This window comes from Etheostoma cragini, chromosome 17 (genome assembly GCF_013103735.1).
Source record: "Etheostoma cragini isolate CJK2018 chromosome 17, CSU_Ecrag_1.0, whole genome shotgun sequence".
NCBI lineage: Eukaryota > Metazoa > Chordata > Actinopteri > Perciformes > Percidae > Etheostoma > Etheostoma cragini.
In genome coordinates, this window is record NC_048423.1 from 11,300,402 (window position 1) to 11,321,279 (window position 20,878).

The 20,878-nt window shown below is 39.3% G+C and overlaps 2 protein-coding genes and 1 long non-coding RNA gene across 5 annotated transcripts in view; 1 reads left to right on the forward strand and 2 right to left on the reverse strand.

Moving 5' to 3' along the window:
- The window catches only part of LOC117960598, a 9,528-nt gene extending 846 nt beyond the window's left edge, over positions 1-8,682 (forward strand). The window contains exon 3 of the long non-coding RNA XR_004660181.1: positions 8,669-8,682. This is a non-coding gene — a long non-coding RNA (uncharacterized LOC117960598). The remainder of the gene's footprint in view (positions 1-8,668) is intronic.
- zgc:154058 (uncharacterized protein LOC795538 homolog) overlaps positions 1-15,075 on the reverse strand; it is a 21,936-nt gene extending 6,861 nt beyond the window's left edge. For 2 of the 3 annotated variants that reach the window (XR_004660180.1, XM_034898582.1), the window contains exons 1-6: positions 14,810-15,075; positions 14,244-14,500; positions 9,560-9,607; positions 8,720-8,806; positions 7,566-7,633; positions 3,648-3,775 (exon numbers count right to left, since the gene is read on the reverse strand). Coding sequence is in view for 2 of the 3 variants with exons in the window: in XM_034898582.1 (XP_034754473.1) it covers positions 3,648-3,775; positions 7,566-7,633; positions 8,720-8,806; positions 9,560-9,607; positions 14,244-14,308 (396 nt within the window). In the remaining variant the exon portion in view is untranslated. Of the gene's footprint in view, positions 1-3,308; positions 3,459-3,647; positions 3,776-7,565; positions 7,634-8,719; positions 8,807-9,559; positions 9,608-14,243; positions 14,501-14,809 lie in introns of those variants that run through there. The other variant, XM_034898583.1, reaches the window with a different exon arrangement.
- A 545-nt stretch (positions 15,076-15,620) lies between these two features.
- ftr14l (finTRIM family, member 14-like) lies at positions 15,621-19,930 on the reverse strand. Its single transcript, XM_034898579.1, has 7 exons — positions 19,206-19,930; positions 18,991-19,086; positions 18,651-18,884; positions 18,380-18,539; positions 18,139-18,270; positions 16,737-16,873; positions 15,621-16,295 (listed from the first exon to the last, which is right to left on the reverse strand). Exons 1-7 carry the CDS (start codon positions 19,602-19,604, stop codon positions 15,915-15,917), a joined length of 1,539 nt encoding a protein of 512 aa, XP_034754470.1. The 5' UTR covers positions 19,605-19,930; the 3' UTR covers positions 15,621-15,914.
- Between the last annotated feature and the right edge of the window lie 948 nt (positions 19,931-20,878).

Below are 20,878 nucleotides of genomic sequence, written 5' to 3' on the forward strand. Positions count from 1 at the left end.
ATAAATATAATTAAATAATTTAGTTTAGGCTCTGCATAGTGCCTAGACCTACCAACAAATGTATTGTGGAAAAAAAAACAATCCTCAGACAGAAAACATAGCTGAAGGTAGGCAGGTAATTAAAAACAAATTTCAATTTTACTCTGTATCACTTTGTGTAATCAATCTTCCTTTCACCATTAGCACCATTAGTTACTTGCATCGCTCCGGTCTGCAATGCTCTAAAAACTGTGTCTAACTTTGGACTTTTTTGCAATTTTTTTGTCACTGGATATACATCATTTGTTGGGTCTATATGAATGAGGATACAGTTCTTGATAAATCAAATTGTTATTGTTTTTCTTCGTATCATTTAGGGGTGCTTAGGAACATTTTGAGATAGCTTCAGAGGCCTAATGACGTCCCTGGTGCTGCATTTTGAAAGATTGTATCCTACAGCGATACAGAAAGTTAAAAGTGTGCAGGGTAATAAGGGGTGTGAGGATGCACATGTGGGAACAAGTCCAACTGACTTCCAGCTTTTCTTTCACTTTTCACTTTCTGGGAACTGAAACACATGAAATGAAATGAAACTCTATTGACTTGTAAACGTTTACAACACACCTACTGGTCCAAAAGCCTGACAAAATATGTAACAGAAAGTGTCACCACCACCTCCTATTGCAAAAGCACTTACACAGACCAGCTTGGCAACGTACAAAAAGGGGATCCTGAATAAAGGCCTTTAATACATTTATTTACTTATGGGCAAAAACCTTAAAACATAATTATTCACCTGAGCCATCATCATGCACATGTTACATGCTTTCAACGTTTTCCCATGACTACTTAAAAGTATTAAAATGAAATATTAAAATTTTTTGCATTGGACTCAGTGATTCCAATCTTTTATAATATTAAACTACGTAATCTTATTCAAAGGAAAGCCTTGTTTAGCTTTTTGTTAGCCTATTCTCTCTGAAGAGCACCTGTTTGCTTTTATGACAAAGATGCTGCACATGTCAACAACCCCAACTTTTTTGTCATACAAGATCCACTAATTACATTCTTTAATACCGTTACTTTTACCTCAGAGACAAAACGTCACTGCTATAACATACTTAATCAGTAGTCATGAGAAGGGTATCATATGGGAGAGGTCAAACAAGGGAAATAGCTAAATTAAATAGAATCTGAAACTTAGCTATTAAATATTGTTATTAAGATTATTAAATAAATACATATACACACAACTCATTGTAACAAGTAGGTACTAGAGACACTCAGATTTCATGTACCACATGGCTGAAATATCATTGTCCAGTAGGATGCAATTGTCGCATTGCAGGCATCAACGCTGACGCTGACAGGACCTTTGGATGCAGTTGCTACAGCATTAACAAGGCAACAAGGCTCGGCTGATAGTGGGTATCATCTGTAAAGGAGCATGCAGGTTTAGCAGTCCAGACCACTTTTCTGCTCATTTCTCTGCTTCTCCTGAAGGCAGCTTTCAACCTAGCCATGCCACTCTCATGGTGTGGCAGTGCTTTTCCATCATCTATTTAGCTTCTCTACCCAAACCATCAGACCGTCGGACAGTAAAAAGCCCCAGTGGCCACACCACAATGGTGCCGCCAAAGCTTTACGTAACACGGTTACAAACTGAAGCAGTTGCTACAACACAGTATGGTGCCATGTGTTGTGTTACAGGTGCTTTCTCGGTTTGATGTGTCGTGTTCATCCGATCTTGGCTGCTGTTATCTTCCCCGATTACAACTTGTTTGTAGTGTTTGCCAGGGGATGCTCTGTCCTTAGGTCTGTACAGCATTTTGCCAGCAGAATTTCTATTCCGTCATGTGGCTTAAACAATTTATTCACCAACTCTATTTCCATCCCACTGGAATGTCCCAGACTATAAGAGATGCGATATCTCTGAACAAGTGGCTATGTTGAGGCCTGTGATTGGTTATAGATGGGGCCTCTGCTACACACATCCTGTCTGCCCAGCTCCTCTCCATGCACGGCCAGACTTGATGACTCACTTGCTCCTGGCTCTTCCCGTAAAATTCAACCTAGTTCTGCAGAGCAGAGGCCCCGAAAGAGAAGCGGGAAGAAGGTGGAAACAACCTTCTCATACTTAACCCTAACCCTAACTGTCAATGCAGTTTCTGACAAATCTTCTTCTTCCTCTTCCTCATCACACGTGAACTTTCAGACATAAATTGTTTGACTAAGATGTCATCCACAGAGAACTAGAAAATGTGCATCTCTATCACACCTGATACACACAGAATCAGCACAGTCCCATCCTCTCTCCACTCATGTTTCAACAAAGAAGAACATGGTAAGTCATACCTACATGTGTAGGACAAACATACATGAAAGTGGAAATCTCCCTGTAGTCACTTCTCCTAAATAACCAGGCCATCTTAAACCAACGAATCCTAAGCACATAAAGCAAGACTATTTGGGAGGAGAGGACGTAGGGCCAAGTGTTCAACACATCAAAGTATCAAATGTTTCAAAAGCTTATGAAAGCTTTAAAGCTGTTGGATTCTTACATGGTGGAAATTGTCTACTGAAAACATGCTGAGAATGAGAATGGACAATCTACTTTATAATGAAACGTGTTTCCATTCCAAATATAAGCTTTTAGCACTGCAGATATTTTACAAATAGGGCCCTATTTTAACGATCTAAGTGCACTGCGTAAAGCGCATGGTGCAGGTGCGTTTAGGACATTTTTAGGATATATTTATTTAATTTTTTAGGACATAGTTTAACGGCAGAAAAAAAGGTCAGTGCACCGGCGCATGGTTCAAAGGATTTGTACTTAGTGTCTTCTTTAATTCACAGGTGTGTTTTGGGCATAGCAATAAACCAATCAGAGTGTCATTTCCCATTCCCTTTAAAAGGTTTGTAGCGTGGCACATTGCTATTGTGGATTTGCACCGTAATATTTTTATTTTTAATCTTTTGTATGTATGTGTGCTGCTGCGCTTCCCTGTGCGTGTGTAACAAGCATAGTGTGCTGGAAATGTGCACAACGGTAGGCACATTGTAATAATGCGCTGTTAAAATAACAATAAAATTCTGCGTTACTGACATTAGACAAGGTTTTTGTTGGTCAATGGCCTTAACACACCTCCCTGTAAGACGACCACGCCCATGGGCGCAAAGATGGGCACAGGTGTATTTGCTTTTTAAACGACATGGGCGCAGGACAGGGAATTAACAACTATGTTATACTATGTAAAACAACTAACAAAGACACTTGCACGCTGCACTGGGAGCAAGCTAGGGCCCATAATTTAAAAAAGGAGTATTTTGGAGGTCAAAAAGGCCAATATCCATTCCAAGTAAGTCACATGTTTTCAACTTTTAAAACAACATTCAACTTAATAGGATGTAAGAACACAAAAAGCAACAAATCCTCACATCGAAGAAACTGAAGCAAGAGAATTTCTTGCCGGTTTTGCCTGAAAAATTCCAGATGAATCAATTATCAAAATAATTGTAGATTCCTTTTTAACTCTCTCATATATATGCATGCAAACACTTGGGATACTTTTACTTATTTTCTATTTCCCTTGTGAAGTTGTGTTTATTTTCTGCCATTACTTTGTTGCATTTTATCTGTTAGATGAGGGTAAACTGGATCCTCGTACCTGGAAGTTGCCCACCATGATGAGTCCAGCAGCACAGATCCAGCCTGTGGAGAGACTCGCCGTGTTAAGAACACAATTTTCGTGCTTCTCAATGACGTGGGCATAGCGGAGAAGCACAATCACCATAACTACAGAACGAGAGAGAAATAAAAAGACAGAGAAGATGAATTAGTTATTGGTGGTTCTGATGACTGTTCAGCAGCAATTGCTGAAGAAAAGAAGGCGTTACACTTATTCTGGAAAAGTAACCTGCACACTGTTGGTATTGTGTGTTGTTATTTCAGTGCTGGCTGGCTTCAATTTGATTCAAACACTCACACACTTCACACAGCCAAAAAACACAAGACTTCCTTGGAAGCTGGTTAAAAATCACACAAAGAATTTCTCTGCCCAACAAGTGGGAATATGAGAAGCAGGAAATAGCGGGAAAGTGGTAATGCTAAATGGCTGGGGGTTGGTCTTAGTCTTGCATAAGATTATAAAGCGAGGGACACCAAGTACAGTATGTGGGACAGATGACTGCTGACGTGCTAATGGGCTGTAACTGGGGGTGTTGTTGGTGCCCTGAGGAGCTGACCCCCCGCCTGGTTTTTCTTTGTCAGCTCCTCACGGGCTGGTGCTTGATAAGGGGTTGACTGGGCTTGGTGAAGGCGGGGCATAGGGGGTGAGTGAAAAAGAGGAGGCTGAGAGAATTAGAAGGGACAAGGAGCCCCTCATGTCTTGACCTGAAGGCCATACATTGTCTCGGAGACTAAACTGTTGTCTTAAATCTGTCACCATCTGTGCAAGAGGCAGGCTTTAAGACATCTGTTCTGCCAAAAGGGAATAAAAAATGGAGACCGTGGTCACGGAGAGGAAAGAAAAATGTCAGTGCAGGACTTAACAATGTCGAGCTTTGTCTCCATTAGTCAGGGTTTGGATATAATGTGGCCTGTCTGGCTCTAAGCCAGCGTCTCAATGTGGACACTAATGTCATAGTTCAACGTACAATGTTGAGATGTGTTGAGTCATTTCCTGTTGGTACAACATGTTTAAGTGTCTTCATGTCTTCTAACTGTCAAACAAGTAAACTAAATAGACGTTATATTATTAGAAAAAACTACACTCAACTATATTAAGTTTTCAAGTCATACTAAAAAGGTGAAAAGCATTTCAGTCTTTTTACACTTAAATTATATTTAACATGTTTTTTTGGAATACAGGATTAATTGAGATCTATCTGAAGCTAATGCAATAGCGATCATCATATAATGTTATAAAAATGTATATCCAGATTAATTTGGTACAGATCCTCAAGCCAGAACTTGCGAGTGGTCATTTGTGTTTCTCTCTTGTGTTCCCTCTGCACTAAAATCATCTTGGCAAAGTGATTTCAGTTACAATCATGGAAAAATACAAAGCAGTGTCTCCAGGATCGGATAAACAATCTTGTCTTTGTTTTTTTCCTACTCCTTTTTTTTCTTTTTTCTTCTTTTTTTTTGTTGAAATGAAGCACACACTTTATTGCTGAAGGGACAAGAAAGTCAACTGCTGTTCATTTCAATAAGATATCTCAGTCTATCCACTGCAGACTGGCTGTCTGTTTCTGTATTTTAACAAAATTACTTTTTCATCATTACAAATGAGCATGTTTGAACTTGCATCTAGTTAAGCTAAGATGATGTTACTCTTCCATGGAAGTTATAGTACTGTTTAACAAACATGGACATACTAGGATATATGTACATTCAATCAAGCTGTCACAACCACAGACTAATTGATTTGCATTCACACAGATGTGGAAGAACAATTTTAGGTCATATTTCTACAAAAGTCACATCAGCCACACCACACAGTTAAATAAACCCTGCTGTCCCCACAAGGAGATATGTTTCAACCAAACACCCGACTGCATTCTCTCCCACAGGAGACATGCTGAGAAAGAATACATGTATTGTCTTTGAAACATTGTGTGTGTACACTGGCAAAGAGATACAAACTGGGATAAAAAATGAGAAGTATAATTATGAGGAAATACACAGTTCATTGAGTCTGTGTTATCCCAGACGGAAGTGAACCCCTGAGCCAACTCTGGCAGGCACAAAGTAAGACATAAATCAATAGGCTAAGAAGCTAAGCACTGCTTATTTACAATAGCCTCTTGTAAAGCTACATGCCACATCCACCTTAACCTACTTTTGCAGAGCCATAATAACTTACAATGGGTATAAACATGTGCTATGCTCAAGACTAACTCAATTATTTTACTAACTGCAAATGCAACCAATACTGAAGATTGAAGTCCTCAAACCACCTAGAGAAGTGGTCACAGATTTATCAAGGTGTAAATGCAGCTCCACTTACATTTAAATATAGTGTAGTTATTTTATTTACCTGCTGCCAAAACTTCAACCACTATTTATGTAATAATATACAATGTAGGCAGTTAAATCTATAAAATGTGGTTCAAACAGGTAGCCATGATGTTACATGTCAGAAACTGACTTTCATAAAAACTGATGGCTGGGGAACAAGTGTGCTTAACGTTAGTTTTGCAGGATATGTTGCAATGTAGAGTTTGTATTTTGCAAGGGTAGGGAAGATTAGATTACGTAATGTAAAATACAGGGTTGCAAACTGTTTAGCGCTAGACTGATAGATCAGCCAGGCCGATATACAGAATTGGCTGATAGTAGCTTAAGGCAGATTTGTCGTGTTTATCATGGTATCGTATAAGTAACAAATAGTTTTTCCAGAGTCCTGACACGTTGATTTTTCAGGATAGCTCTGTCCCCAAACAAGGTTAACACAGTTAGCGGGATAGCAACAGAATTTCACCTCTATTGAATCAGAAATTATCATGTCATCATAGTTGAGCAATTGAGCCAACAGTGGAGACAGGAAATGTGCAATTTTGTGTTGCTTTTGTTGGCTGTAAACCCTGGGATGCCACATTTTTTGGCAGCTACATTGTTTGGTTGCTACATACTGTATTTCTTTCCTGAATTGGTTCATCTGCATTTTTGTATACATAACATTCCAATAACAGTACAATGCTTAGTCTAAGCCTACTTCTCTTTCTCTTACAAAATATATGTATATGTGTATGCATATGTACACAATGTTAGACAGACTAACCTACTGTGGTTTAGGCTGCTAACAGTTCTGCACAAATGCCGGACTTCTGCTGCCTGAGCAGACTTTCACACTAAGCTGCAACAGTCTGGTGCTTACCAGGATCTCTCAAGCACAGCATCCTATGTGTAGTCTCACTCCATATACACATTTCCACAAAAAGTCTCCTCTATCCTTGTCACAGGCAAAGACCAGAGCTGTAATTCGGATGTCAACAACACACAGCAGCATAATGGATCTTTCTCTGCCTCCCTCTCAGATGTATCAAGCACCAGTAACACACACACAAACACACACCTGGGAAACATTAACTAGATCAGGGTAGGCAGACCCACCAGTTAACGCAGGGAACAGCACATGTAGACTCACAAAAAAACATACAGACACATGGGAGCTCATTCCCTTTCCTTTTCTGTCATGCATGTTTTCCTTGCGCCTATAAAACACAAAAGGGATAATTCCTTTTTTATTCATCAATTCAAAGTTTATGTATTCATTTAATATATTGACAAATATAGAACTGAAACTATTAGGTGATCAACAGAATTTATTAGCAACTCTTTTGATAGTTGATTAATAATTTTAGTAATTTAGACAAAAATAAAATTCTGTTTTATATGATAGTAACCTGATTATCTTTGGGTACTGGATTGTTAGTGAAAATAAAACTGGCGATTTGAAGATGTCCGGGTGACTTATAGCCATAACCGAAGAGATGATATCAATGACTGCAACAATGTGTGTGTGTGTGTGTGTGTGTGTGTGTGTGTGTGTGTGTGTGTGTGTGTGCACATGATGCCTTACCCATGAATGAGCCTGTGCTGCAGATTAGGCTGAAAAAGCAGCTCTCAGGAGGAAGAGTCCCACATTTACTGCAAGAAAGAGTACACATAAATACCACTGACATAAATCCGACAAATACTGTGAATCAACCTACATACACTTAGTACACAGCAAATAAGTAAATAATTTTTTTAGAGATGCATTTCTACTCATGCAATAAGGGGGGGGGCACACTTCCTCATCCCATCAAGCCTTTGACTTTTCACTTACTGCCTCCTCTCTAGCAATGACAAATGTTTGTAGGAGGGAAAGGCAGGAAACAGTCAGCGCACACTGTCTATGCCCAATCTCCAGATGCCTACAAAGCCAAAACCTTCTCAGCAGACTGCACTCACAGACAAACACACAGACAAAACACACACACACACACACACACACACACACACACATACACTCTTTGATATATTTACCATTTTGATGGATGGTACATTTAGACAGATCTTAGATTAATTTGACAATTTCGTTTCAGTCAACTACTCACTGCCTTAAATATTATATTATATAGCTGAAAAATGTGAATCATCACTTCAAACTTCACCATTAAACTGTAGATTAAGCAACAACAGCATCAGCACTGTATTAGATCACTTTTACAACAGTTTCAGGGTCAACGTTTCTCTGGTAATCTATTGCTACACATATAGTCTGAGGACTACTAAATATTTCTGGTTACATAATCATGCTCATTGCGTTTAGACATAAACAAACTAGTTTTACACTGTATAGTACACTTTGCAACTGGTCTTTGATGATGAAAGCTCAGTGAGACAAAAAGCCAAACAAAAGAGCAGGAGTGTCTTGATTTCCTCCTAAATGTAAGCCGACGCCTGTGTGTTTACATGGTAAACTGCAGACCCATGCTTTGCCTGTGAACTGCCACGGTGGCAGGCAGGATATTTCTGCTCCGAGTTATTTTCAGAATCCGAGCACACACACTCAGGAGAACCGTAGCCTTCAAGCTCACTCTCTTTTTTTATCAACAATGTGCCGACAGGGGTCATGTAAAACAATGGGACAGTGTTCCTGTTTTTAATCCCCAGGCAACACTAGAAACAAAGAGACAGAAAAGGGACAGAGAGAGGGAAGGTTGGGTTCAGGGTGGGAGTCTCACTAACCTGATGAGCGGAACATTGTCTAGAGTGCAGCACAAGGTTGGCCCACTCTGCAAATACAGATCTTCTTCACATGACTGGTTGTACAACCTGGAACATCAAACATGCATGCACCGTGCACACAAAAAAACTTAATTAATGTTAAACGACACACATAAGAAAGTTGTGAAAGTATCAGTATGACTATCATCTTGCTGGGAAGTCCCCAAATAGCAAAATTTGATTCAAAACAAAAACAAACAACAGACACATTCCTGATTAATATTACCGGGTATACTCTTAGAATGTCCGGAATAAATATTTAATTTGTGATACAATGAACATTTTCAGTCTTTACATCCCAGTAAGTAACAGAACAAAAAAAAATTGTTAGAGTGCCATCCTGTTGGGTCAAAACCAGGCTTTCTTTTGTTTTTTGAGGTTTCTGAGTCGAACCACTGGGTCATCAAATAGTATCTCTGCTGGTAGAAACTAACCTCAGCTTGTCTGAAACAAACCCGGGGTTCAGAGAGATTGTCAGTTACTCACTAACAGTGCATGAATGCGAAGAATAACGTTAACTCACAGTTTAGAGCCATGTTAATGTACTGCAGTTTATTCTTTTGGTGTGTGTGAGTGGATTTTGGTGTCTCTTTCAAACATTTGTGAAAAGACCAACTAGGAAATAATTCCATTACCTATATATACCATTCCAATAACAAAGCAAATGCTTTCCTTAAAGAAAACGATTTGGAACGAAAGACACTAACAAATCACCAGATTGCAAGACATGATTTTGTGTGTGTATGTAGTGATCAACAGCTGTACAATAAAGCCAAACACAGGATAGCTTGAGCAACATACCAGTTGTCCACAGGGCAGACATGTTGATTGTACAGGGCCATGGCGTACCTTAAAGAGAGAAGTAGGATTAAACTAAACAAAAGGAAACACTGTTGGTATATTTTGAGCTTATTTATGATTACAGTATCATCCAAAGTGATTTAATGAGTACTAATTCAGAATAAGAGATATTTAGAACCATAGCCAATAGAGATGTTCCAATACTAGTTTGTCCTTTCCAATACCAAAACCTGAACTTGTGTATCAGCCGACACAAAGTACCAATCCAATACCAGTGAGTTAAATATATATTTAAATATAAAACAAATACATATAACAAATACATACAGAAAATGAATGCCAGAGAACTTTTTATTATCTAGTTTGACAGTCAGTCATAACCCAAAAAGAACATAAATAAACTCAATTAAAGTAGTTTTTTTTCTGGCTGAATTACGTCGGATCGGAGCATAGACTCTCAGGTTTGGAGATATCTCCGATATCGAAACAACTCTAACAGTCAATGCAATGTCCTAAATATTACTGACCCAAAGATAAAACTAAAGCTGGAGATCAAAATTATATTTTTAACTGCCATAAAAAGATGGAGAGACAGACACTCTGAGTTAGCCACAGAGACTATTTATCCTAATTTGTGAAAGCAGACATACTGTAGTAATGTAATGTTTTCAGGGCTGATTGCGCAAATGTCTTTGAAGGATGGAGTCATATCACAAAGACACACACACACCTGCTACACAGAAGACAATAACAAGCACAGACACAAATGTCAACGCACCATATTTTATAACCCTAACCCAGATCTAGTGTAAATAATTTCAACAATACGATAAGAGTGTCATAATATAAAGCTGAACATCCTAATTGGAGCTAAAGGTTTTGCGCTTCAAACGACCATATACGTCAGTGTGATAAACATACAGTATAACAGTTATCTAGTTACAGTAATGTTATCTTTGTGGGTACATACTATAAAAATCAGTGCAATATCTTCTACAGCATATGGTACTAATCATACTGTAAGAATTCAGTACTCAATAAAGAAGTAACCATATTATAACCCAATAAACATTATAAATATGTGTTTACTAAGGGTCCGTAGTCTAAGCCAGACAACACACACTCACCCACTCAGATAAACTATAACACTTTTTTCCATCCATTAAATATAAAATGCTTCAATCAATTAAGGCTTATGTTTAACATTCTATTTCGTTACATCATACAAGATCATTAGTTTGCACTGTATTGTATACTAAGAGGGATCTAACACAAAATCCTATATAGAAAAGATAAAATTAAACAACAATCATTACTACACCAGCCAATCTCACCACTTAATTCTGAGAGATTTTAAACCAATCCAAGAACACTAATTGTTGTTAGATAATCAACATTTTGGATTATCTATTTATGGCTCAACTTGCTTAGCTTCACAAGTCTCAGTCTCAAGTGTAATCAGGAAGAGGACAGAATCCATGAAAACGTTATTACTTTTGCAACTGGTTCTTCTCGTTTTTTAATGCTACATGTGGTATTGACGGACTGCTGCAGAGGGTGGCAACATTTGGTTGGCTGGTTATTGGTTGGCATTAGGCTATTTGACTCACCATGTGAAAGTCATTTAAGCCAGATGGCAGACACGTTGTCTGTGTAGAGCACCACTCTTGCATAATGTAGTGAGGAAACCCACTGGTGTGAGTAGAATATGGCCGTCATGTAGAAAGCTGCCAGAGCTCCAATACAATTCAATTCAATTTTATTTATATAGCGCTAAATCACAACAACAGTTATCTCATTGCGCTTTCGATATAAGAGCAGGTCTAGACCGTACTCTGTGATGTTATTAAACATACAATGCGACCATCTTGACAAAAACCAAAGCAGCTTACAAAAACTGTAAATGATCATCAAGGGACTTCTTTAGAAAAGAAATATAGGAAAAGAAACTGTAACCAGTTCAAGTTGTTACATTTTCCATAACTTTAAAGGGCACATTTTTTTGGTCAGCTTCCAAAACTAGAATAGCAGCAAAGCGGCTCTGGGACATTTCTAAATAAAGTGGGTTTATTTAGCGGTATGTGAACCGAACTGGTGCATTCTGTGCTCCGAGAAGACTGAGTAATAATAGGTTTGTTTACATAATTAGACCACTATCAAAGCTTAGCAGTGGTTGTAAACTGTAATTGCGTGCCTGTGAGTACTATATAAGTAAAAAAGAGCATGTTTTTTTTATTTAGGAGTAAATAAGGAATTTAAAAAAGGGATCTGGTATGGAGAGGGAAAATTCTCAAAAGCTGTGCAAATATAACATATCTGAAACCACAGGAGAGGGTGTGATGCACAAACTATGAATGAATTTTGGAAGTATAGGCTAGTCCTGTTTCTTTTCTGCCTGGTTGCTGTAGCACCTAAAACGTACAGTATTTTAAAACTGAAAACCTTAAAAGTAATCTAAAATCTAAACAACAAAAAGTACTGCTTATAGGTATAGTGAAGCCATAATGAAGTTTCAAACACAATGCTTGACTCACAAAAGGTCAGCAAAAGAATCAAAGTCAAGACTCTTTTGGTGGGCACAAGCCTTCCTCTGTCTCCACAGACCTTTCGTACACTGGGCACGGCCATCAGACGCTGAGTGAAAGTTCTGCTTACGCTGTATTTTACCGCCTACCAATATTTACCTTACTCCCACCCATTAACCCAGAGTGAAAGAGGGAGTTCCGCAACATGTCACATCCTTTGACATTCCACTAGTCTGGAAAAGGATCCTTGACTGCTCTTAGAAACAACGCGTCCTTGTCAAGGTAACAGGAAGGAACTGAGTGTAAAGCAGCTGTAGCTCAGTAGCACTTAGCATCTTAACTCAAATCAACTTTCTACCTAAGAAACAAATGCCAAATAAGAAAGAAATGTGCAACTAATTTTCACCTGCACAATCTCTAACTAAGTATAGGTCTGAAGCAACACTTCACACAAAACAGCTCAACAGTGTCTTTTCTGTAAAGCCCTGTACACACTCCTGATTGGACTGTGAAACACCAGTGTTCACAAACACGGATTGGTGTACAAGGTCTCATCTTTGGCATCTGATTAGACTGCATAGTGTCAACGCGACTCAAAGATGTGGACGACAACAATCTGGAATTGGGCCACCTGTCTCTCTCCCCTTGGGGTTACCATTCCTCCTACCAAAGTAATAACAGAGCAGAGAGGAGAGCTGCCAGCCCAAACATAACAGGAGGTAATCATTCTTTTTTCTCCAGCACATCTGCTTAGGTATCTCTATTAAAAGAGGGGTAATAATCCCAGATCTTTTCTGGAGAAAGGCTCCCAGGAATTTAGTGTAAATTGGCCTTGTTGCTCTCCTGGAAGCAACAGAGGCTTAGGTATCAAAATGTGTTTCTTCAGAATAAACAGATTTTTAATTAAAAATAATTGTAATTTAAACTGTAACAAGAAAGATATACTGTAGATACTATCCCTGCAATATGTCACCCTGAAGTAGAATAAAACGTGCACTGGGCGTCACTCACTACCAGCAGACAATTTAACAAACAAGTTCAGTCTCAGCTGCAGTAGGACCAAGCTCCTCCAAGTGGCATTGACGCCTCCATGGCAAGTGTCTGACAATCGCCACTGAGGCGTCAATCAGTAGTCAGCGCAATAACAAGTCTGTGGCAGAAGCCAAGTACTGGCAGATGATCTCTGGCACTCATCGATACCCTTCAACAATCTTGCCGAACAGAGTGGCAGCACGGTGGGACTACCTGTCGGCAGTTTATAAATATATTACATATCTGCCTGGTTATCCATCAACTCGGCTGGTGTTAATCTGTTTTTATGGCAAAAACTAAACAGGAAAGCTGCCCTTTTCAAAAAAGCAGTAATATTTAAATGGGTTTTGTTTACTACTAGGTTAGTAACTTATTCAACTTATTCAATTTTAATTGGTTGGCTGGATTTATTGCCATTATCAAAGTTCTCCAGATGCATTATTTACATGCTTAAGTAGTTCGACTGCACTAAGATAATGTAATTAACAGTGGGTTTATTGTTAATATTTGCTATTTATAATTCCTATGCATTGTGTATGGTAGCCTTTACAATTATATTTATTTGCAGAAACACACACACACAGACACACACACACACACACACACAAAACCATACTAAGATCAAGCTACCCATGCGCATGTTGCTTGACCTTAACAAAGCATCACAAGAGAGAAGTTGTCTCCGTCACTGTTTTAACAGACAGACCTGGGGCGAAGCTGGAGGTGGGTGTTGTTAGGACAGACCTGCCCCCACTTCTAAAAAACAAATCCTAAAGGAAACACTGCTGGATGGCCTTTTCTGGTTATGTCCCCATCACTTAAACACTAACTCAACCTACTTTTGTCACACAACATATGATATGTGATATATTTATTAGCTGCCGACACAATGTTGTGCCGCTCAGCAAGTTTGCTGACGGGGGTCGACGAGTGCCACAAACTAGTCGATACTGACTATTGATCGACGCCTCTGTGGCGATTGTCAGACAGTCAGCCCGGAGGCGTCGATGCCACTCGGAGGAGCTCGCTGCCGCTCCTCAGCTGACTTGAAGATGTAACTGGCCATGCTTGATTTTAAGCTTAAATCATTTACAGTGTTTTTACTGTGAAATAAATGTAATACTTACACAACCCATATCCCAGTAATGGTCAAAACTGGGAGGCTAACAGGCAGTACCATCCAGGGAGACATGTTCCAGCACCTTGAGCAACCCCTTTCTTCTTTTTCCTCTTCGGCCAGCCGAGCAATATCTGCTCAAGTAGTATTAACATTTAACTGAGTGGGACTGACATCTGCATTGTCACCGACAGATTCATTTTCTTGAAGATGGAGGCAAGTAGGCCTACACATGGGACACTGGCAAGGACAGATGTGTCCTTTTACCTGGTGAATGAGAGGAGGGAAGTGAGTAAGGTCAAAATCAATCACCTCCTAATCAGAAAACAATCATCATCAAGCATTTCTAGTTAAAGTAATCTGTATTTGAAACTTTAACTTTGTTCTACTGATTGGTTTAATAAGTTATTTATAGCACACGTAGCCTACATTTACTCATACGTTTTGCCTGTACAACTCATGTTTGAGTTTACTAGTAGGCTTCTCTTCTCGTGGTACATGCTAACAGCTGTTCCCCTTCACGTTTTTAGTGAAGCAACAACGACAAACATCAAAAGCAAATCTGTGAAGACTCACCTTCTGTCTAGCTAGCCAGTTTAATCTTTTGTCGATACCTCTGAATACGCCGACCTTTCCTCCACAACTCTGGTAACGTTACCGTTATTTCAAAACTATTCCACACCCGCAGGACACGGTGAAACCTTATTTCTTTATCAAATTTTCTTTTCCGCGGAACAGAGGTACCGTTAGCCGTTTTTTCTTTTGATTTGGAGAGTTCTCACACGCAGACGGTCTCGTTGCATCGCCGCCACGAGACACTCCAGAGTATCCAGCTGTTTGACTCCGCCCCCCAAAACCTGTAGTGGCAGTGTACGTTCAATTTAAGTTTGGAGGTGCACCGAGTGGGCGGGTCAACGAGGTCGAGTATGTGTGTGTGTGTGCGTGTGTGTGTGTGTGTGTGTGTGTGTGTGCGTGTGCGTGTGTGTGTGTGTGTGTGTGTGTGGGTGTGTGTGATCCGTCCAACAAAACTTGTTTCGGCTGCCCCCTGGAGCTTTAACTTGTTAGTGTCTCTATACCTTAATCCCCCAAATGAGGACCGGAAGATCCCGATGTCCATGCCTTAATGTCTGGTAATTATTGATTGAAATGTAATCCTGTTGATTTTCAAGCTTTGAACAAGTTGTTTATGTCAATTTAAACTAACAAAATTTAAAAAAGCAGTGGCATAGTTTTTTTCCAGGTCCTCACCCCAAGTAGAAGAGAAGTGTGCCAATGTCTATATTAATGGAGATCTGATGACTAATAGACTGATATGAGTGTGAAAAACAACAGCAACTACAGCTCCATATATAAAGTGCCAAATAAATCAGTTGAAACGCAGGGGTTTTAGAAACTGTGATTTTATTTCTTTTATAACATAACAGTAATATAATAGAGAAAAGCATTATGGAGCATTGTGAAAATAACACAATAATCACTTGAACTGACACATTTTGTAGACTACGTTGTCGCAAGAACAAGAACAGATTAACAGGATCATTTAAAACACATTTTTCACACATGAGAAAATAATAATTTTTAGCAAAGGTTGGAACAAAAGGAATTATCAAACACCCTGTTGCAACTATGTTGAGAATATTTTGTCAATTTGGTGCTACTTACTTGCACTATGGCAACTATCTTACAATTTGATAGTAGTACCAAAGCCCCACACACTGAATGCAGGGTAGAGGGGCTGTGTGAATGTAGTCTGGACTCTGTGCAGAAGCTGCATGCCATCAGAGACACTGTAAAATGCAAGTATTCCTGCCGCATGATCCAGGTAGATGCCAACACGAGATGACAATGGAGCAGCAATATCTTTGCTCTTATTGTTGTGCACAAAGGAGTATTTGGAGTCAGAGCAGTACAGACTCCAGGACTTGTCGTTCCAGCCCAGGCTGCATTCATTGCTGTTTCCTTTACGTTTGATTCCCCTATAGGTGACAGCGATGTCTATTTCTGTCCCACTCCAGTCCACCTCCCAGTAACAACGACCAGTCAAGCTCTCCCTGCACAAGACCTGCAATGAAATGGACAAAATGAGAGGTTAAAAGACAAAGTTTATGCATGGCTTAAAACGGTTGTGAAGATGAGAATTTGCAAAACTGAATGCATTTTTGAGGGATAGAACTGCAAAACTGAATGCATTTTTATTGTAAGAATAACTTCAAAGATTATAAAAGTTTGATTTGGGTACGAATTTTTTAAATTTATACCAAGATATTAAGTTTACACTAGAGAGAGGAGGAAAAACAAATGAAAACTACATGATTCAGTTGACAATTTTTCATAAATAAGTCTGACAAACTTCAGCTGCTTCAGGAGGGTGATTCAAAGACAATGTTCCCCAACAGTTAAGTCCCCTTTTACTCTTAAGTCTATATTTTTATATATATATATATATTTTTTTATATATTTTTTCAGGCACAAAATTACAACCGGTTGGGCAGTATCGTCTGACCTGCTGCCAGTGGTCGAATCGGTCTGGGTGATCAGGGTAGTTCTTAGGCTCATTCTTCATTGTAGCTGTTCGGTTACCCTCGGAGAGATGAAGGTTGCGATGGACGCTGTTGACCTCCAGGACCAACTGGCTGGAGTCTAAACAATGCAGGACAATGTCATTATTAATCCTCTCTGTATTGTTGATAATCTGTTTTTCAATTGAAAGGTATCATATGTTTTGGTATTTGTTTCTTTTAAGATGAAAAGTTTATTGTGTTGCAAATTAATTACTAAACACTTGTGACACAATCTGTCCTGGCCTTTTCTCTTCTCTGTTGGTTCAGTAATCTTAACATCACTAAACAGAGTTGTGAAGATGAGCAACAAGATATTGGTAGATCATTAGTGCACATTATCAGAACTGTTCATAGCCAGATAGTTAGGAAAGTGAATGCTATTTGCTCTGACAGTTCCCTCCCATTATTCTTTAAATTTAAGTTCTTGCCCTCTGGCTCATGTCCAAGATGACCACATGTCAGGAGTAACAGATATAAGTACTTCTTTATACCTGCAGCCATTTATCCCTCTTGAATATGATTCATGATGAGGAGTCATCCTTAAACTCTTTCTTGGTTGGTTACATATTCTAGTCTGTTGACGATGTGTTGAGGTGATCAAAGAAGTTGACAAAGGGGTTGGTAATGTAATGTAATGGATGCTGATGTTGTTGTTGACAATTATTTTTGTATCCTGTGTCAACTTTGTAAGGCTGATAAGCACTTTTCCTACCCTGGGTAGGCTACTTCAATGCTGCTTCCCATACACCTTGCTCAGTACTTGTATGTATTTGTTCTCTTCTTGTAACAGTTGTGTTCCAGTTTTTACTGTTGTTCAGGCTTATTTGTGACTGTGTGTATATCTTGTTTGTATGTATGTTTCTTTTATGTGTTTATACCTGCTGCACAAAATAGCCCTTCGGGGACACAAATAAATTTGATGTTGACACAAATAGGTTTAGGAATAACAAAAGTTAACACACTAAAACCTTTGATTTATAACTCCCAAGAATCAGCTTGGTAAAATTCTTTCCACGGGTGGAGTACCTGGAACACCTGTGTTTGTTTAAGTGACACTGAGCTGTAAGTTTGCTCTCCTAAATTTCACCAAACCAGTTCTGCAAGGAGCATATGAAACTCTGTCAAATTGTTTCACCACATAGTGTAGTCATGCCTTTGTTTGGGATGGAGATGGTCCTGCTCTATGTCATGTCATGCCATGACTCCTGTTTTGAACCTTGTTAGTACATAATACATTTAACTTTCTGGAATATGAGTGGGGATTATTATAACTGCCAAGTAGCCTTGCTCACTTGGCACTGAAAGTTTCACAACAAGTTAAAGGCACACTTCTCTGTAACTCACATTTCAGGAAATCGTCTCTTGTCTTAGGTTGTTCCCTTGTCTTTGGTTCTTCTCTTGTCTTTGGTTGTTCCCTCAACATTGATTCTCTCCTTGTCCTTGTTTCACTTTCTTCTGTGATGTAGACATCTTTAACTATGAAGAGGCAACACAAAAATGCATGGCAGCATGAGCATTAAAAAAAGAAACAGAACACTGCAAGGCCTCAATGCTACTTTAGATGCTAAAAGACAAACTTGTTCACCTGTTCCTGCGATTTTGCTCATTTCTGTCTTGCTAACTTCTTCCACTTGTAATTTCAGTGAAGCGATGGCTCTCTTGGTGGCATCAAAGGAGTAATTGGGGGCAACAGTGATGTTGTTGAGGTCCTCATATCCAGAGGGGCCTGACAGAGACTGCCAGCCCTGGAGGGTGAAAGATAGAGATGAGCCTAAACATTGCATAACACGACTGTTTTCTAAAAAAGACTCCTGATTTTTGCACCACACGAGGTCCTCAGTACAGATCAGCCTCACCTGGAGAAAATGTATGTGATCATCGGTGTGTGAGAGCTTCTCAAGGTCAGTGTGTTTCTTCTTTAGCAGAGTGATTTCTTCCTCCAAGCGGCCCAGCACTATCTCAGCCCGTGTCAAAGTGGTCTTTTCATGCGAGCGGATCATCTCCTTGACTTCATTGTACTTCCTCTCAATGGAAAGCAGAAGCTCAGTGAAGATCCGCTCATTCTCCTCTTGGGCAGTTTGAGCCGAGTGCTGATGAGATACATCAGAAAGAGAGGGACAGAGTTTGTTCAAATATGGAAAAGCAGTCAAAGGCAGCATGCTGTTTCAACTTGAGTGCGATGACTGTTTTACTCACTTTTAATGATTCAACAGCTTGTCGCAGATCCTGCCACTTTTTAACTCTCTGGTCAATCCTTTGTTGAGATTTGTTCAATGTAGAACCAAGTTGTTTCTGTTAAGGGAACGACATTAAAGTGCTCATGTCAGCCGGGTACAGTAAATAACCCTTTAAATTCCTCAAAGTGAATATTTACCAAAAGTATAGATTGAGAGATTGTTTTCACCACTCACTTGTTTCTCAGTCCTTTCAGTTCCAGCCGGGACAATGTCGTGGTGTTTGTGTTCATCCATCATGCACAGAACACACACGGATGTCTCATCAGTGCGACAGAAAGCCTCCAGCAACTTGTCATGCTGTGCACAGATCTTCTCTCTCATCTGACCGGTAGCTTTGACCAGCTTGTGCTTCATCAGGGCAGGGTAGTCATAATGAGTCTGCAAGTGGGTCTCGCAGTAAGACGCCAGGCACACCAAGCAGGACTTCTCAGCCTTCTGCTTCCTTGTTGTGCAGAAGTCACAGAGGACTTCACCAGGCAAATCCTGGGACCTGGACTGGCTACGGTTGGTAGAGCGACGAGATTTCTCCAAGTTGCTGTATCTGTCTAAGTCCAGAGGGCTAGGGCGAGACATTTTTTACCAGGAGTTTTAAAAAAAAGTGTCCAGTGGATACAAGAAGAAAATTTAAATCCACAGGGGATTTACCTCAGCAGCAATATGTTAACCTCTTAATAAAATGTGCAGAGATCAAAAACTGAAGAAATGACTTGACAAAATGTACGCAGCATGATGTATCCACGGAAAAATGTAGTTCTTGAACTCCTCAGCTTCAGTGAAACTGTGTGACTGACACTGTGTGCGACAGAATGTTAGCTATGCACTCAACTCTCATTGTGAAACCAGTATTCCTGGTTGGGTTTTTAATAGACAGGGAATGGGTGTTACTCCAAAGGTGCTACTTTAAACAAATAGGGTAAAGGGTAAAGATCAGGACCAGTTAAAACTGCAATATTAAACAAGAATTTACAGCACTTCATTATTGATGTACAGTACTTTACAATGAAATGTCGTGATTAAATGTATTTGGTTTTATCTGAAAAGGCAAAAACACGAATATTTCTGATTTGAGGATAAAGATAGCATGGTTAGCACAATAAACAACCTCCACAGAGTACAACATTATTTTTTTGTGTTGACATGTCTCCAATGTGTAACACCTACCAGACTACACCATAATAAAGCTGCTATCTACAAGATTAATTATTTTACTTTTTTTATTTTAAAATTGAAATGATGATTTTAAATCCCATTTGTGCTATGTCTATCTCCCATTATATGTCTAATATGTGCTGCCCATATTATCAGGACATTAATCAAACACTTCCATTGAGAAAACAGCATCATCTTGTGGGACTAATTCATTACTACATGAAATATATACCCCTCCTCTATCCCTCAAATAACAGCGCACTGAACACAAAAGGATTGTGGAGGATAGAACCTCACCCAGCTTAGTTTGACTCTCCCACTCTTTGCAATATTGTGCAAATACTTCCATATTTTCTACCAATTGGTGATAAGTATACACACCACCTAATACACATCTCTGCATCTTAACACATATTTTGGCATGGCTGCCATAGTTTGCATTTAGCAGGCCTACTTTTGGTGGGCCTATACTTTAAGTAGCCTGTATTTTGATGCCTTTAACAACACTTTTGTACATTTACTTTAGTAAAATTTTTAACACAGGACTTGTACTTGTAATTCTACACTGTGGTGTTGTTACTTTTATAAGATATTAGTAGCCTACTTCTTCCTGGAAATATCATGGACTGTTAATATTAAGTCTATGGGAAATACTAAAGTGTTTCTTTGTTATCGCCTGTCTGTCTCCGAGGCTGTAG

What these genes read in the sequence shown, in the direction of transcription:
- ftr14l (XM_034898579.1), bottom strand. Translation starts at nt 19,604, where the DNA reads ATGTCTCGCCCTAGCCCTCTGGACTTAGACAGATACAGCAACTTGGAG. An exon ending in ATCACATACATTTTCTCCAG is followed by an intron (nt 18,540 to 18,650) that starts GTGAGGCTGATC and finishes TTCACCCTCCAG; the next exon opens with GGCTGGCAGTCTCTGTCAGG. An exon ending in AAGAGACGATTTCCTGAAAT is followed by an intron (nt 16,874 to 18,138) that starts GTGAGTTACAGA and finishes TGCATTGTTTAG; the next exon opens with ACTCCAGCCAGTTGGTCCTG.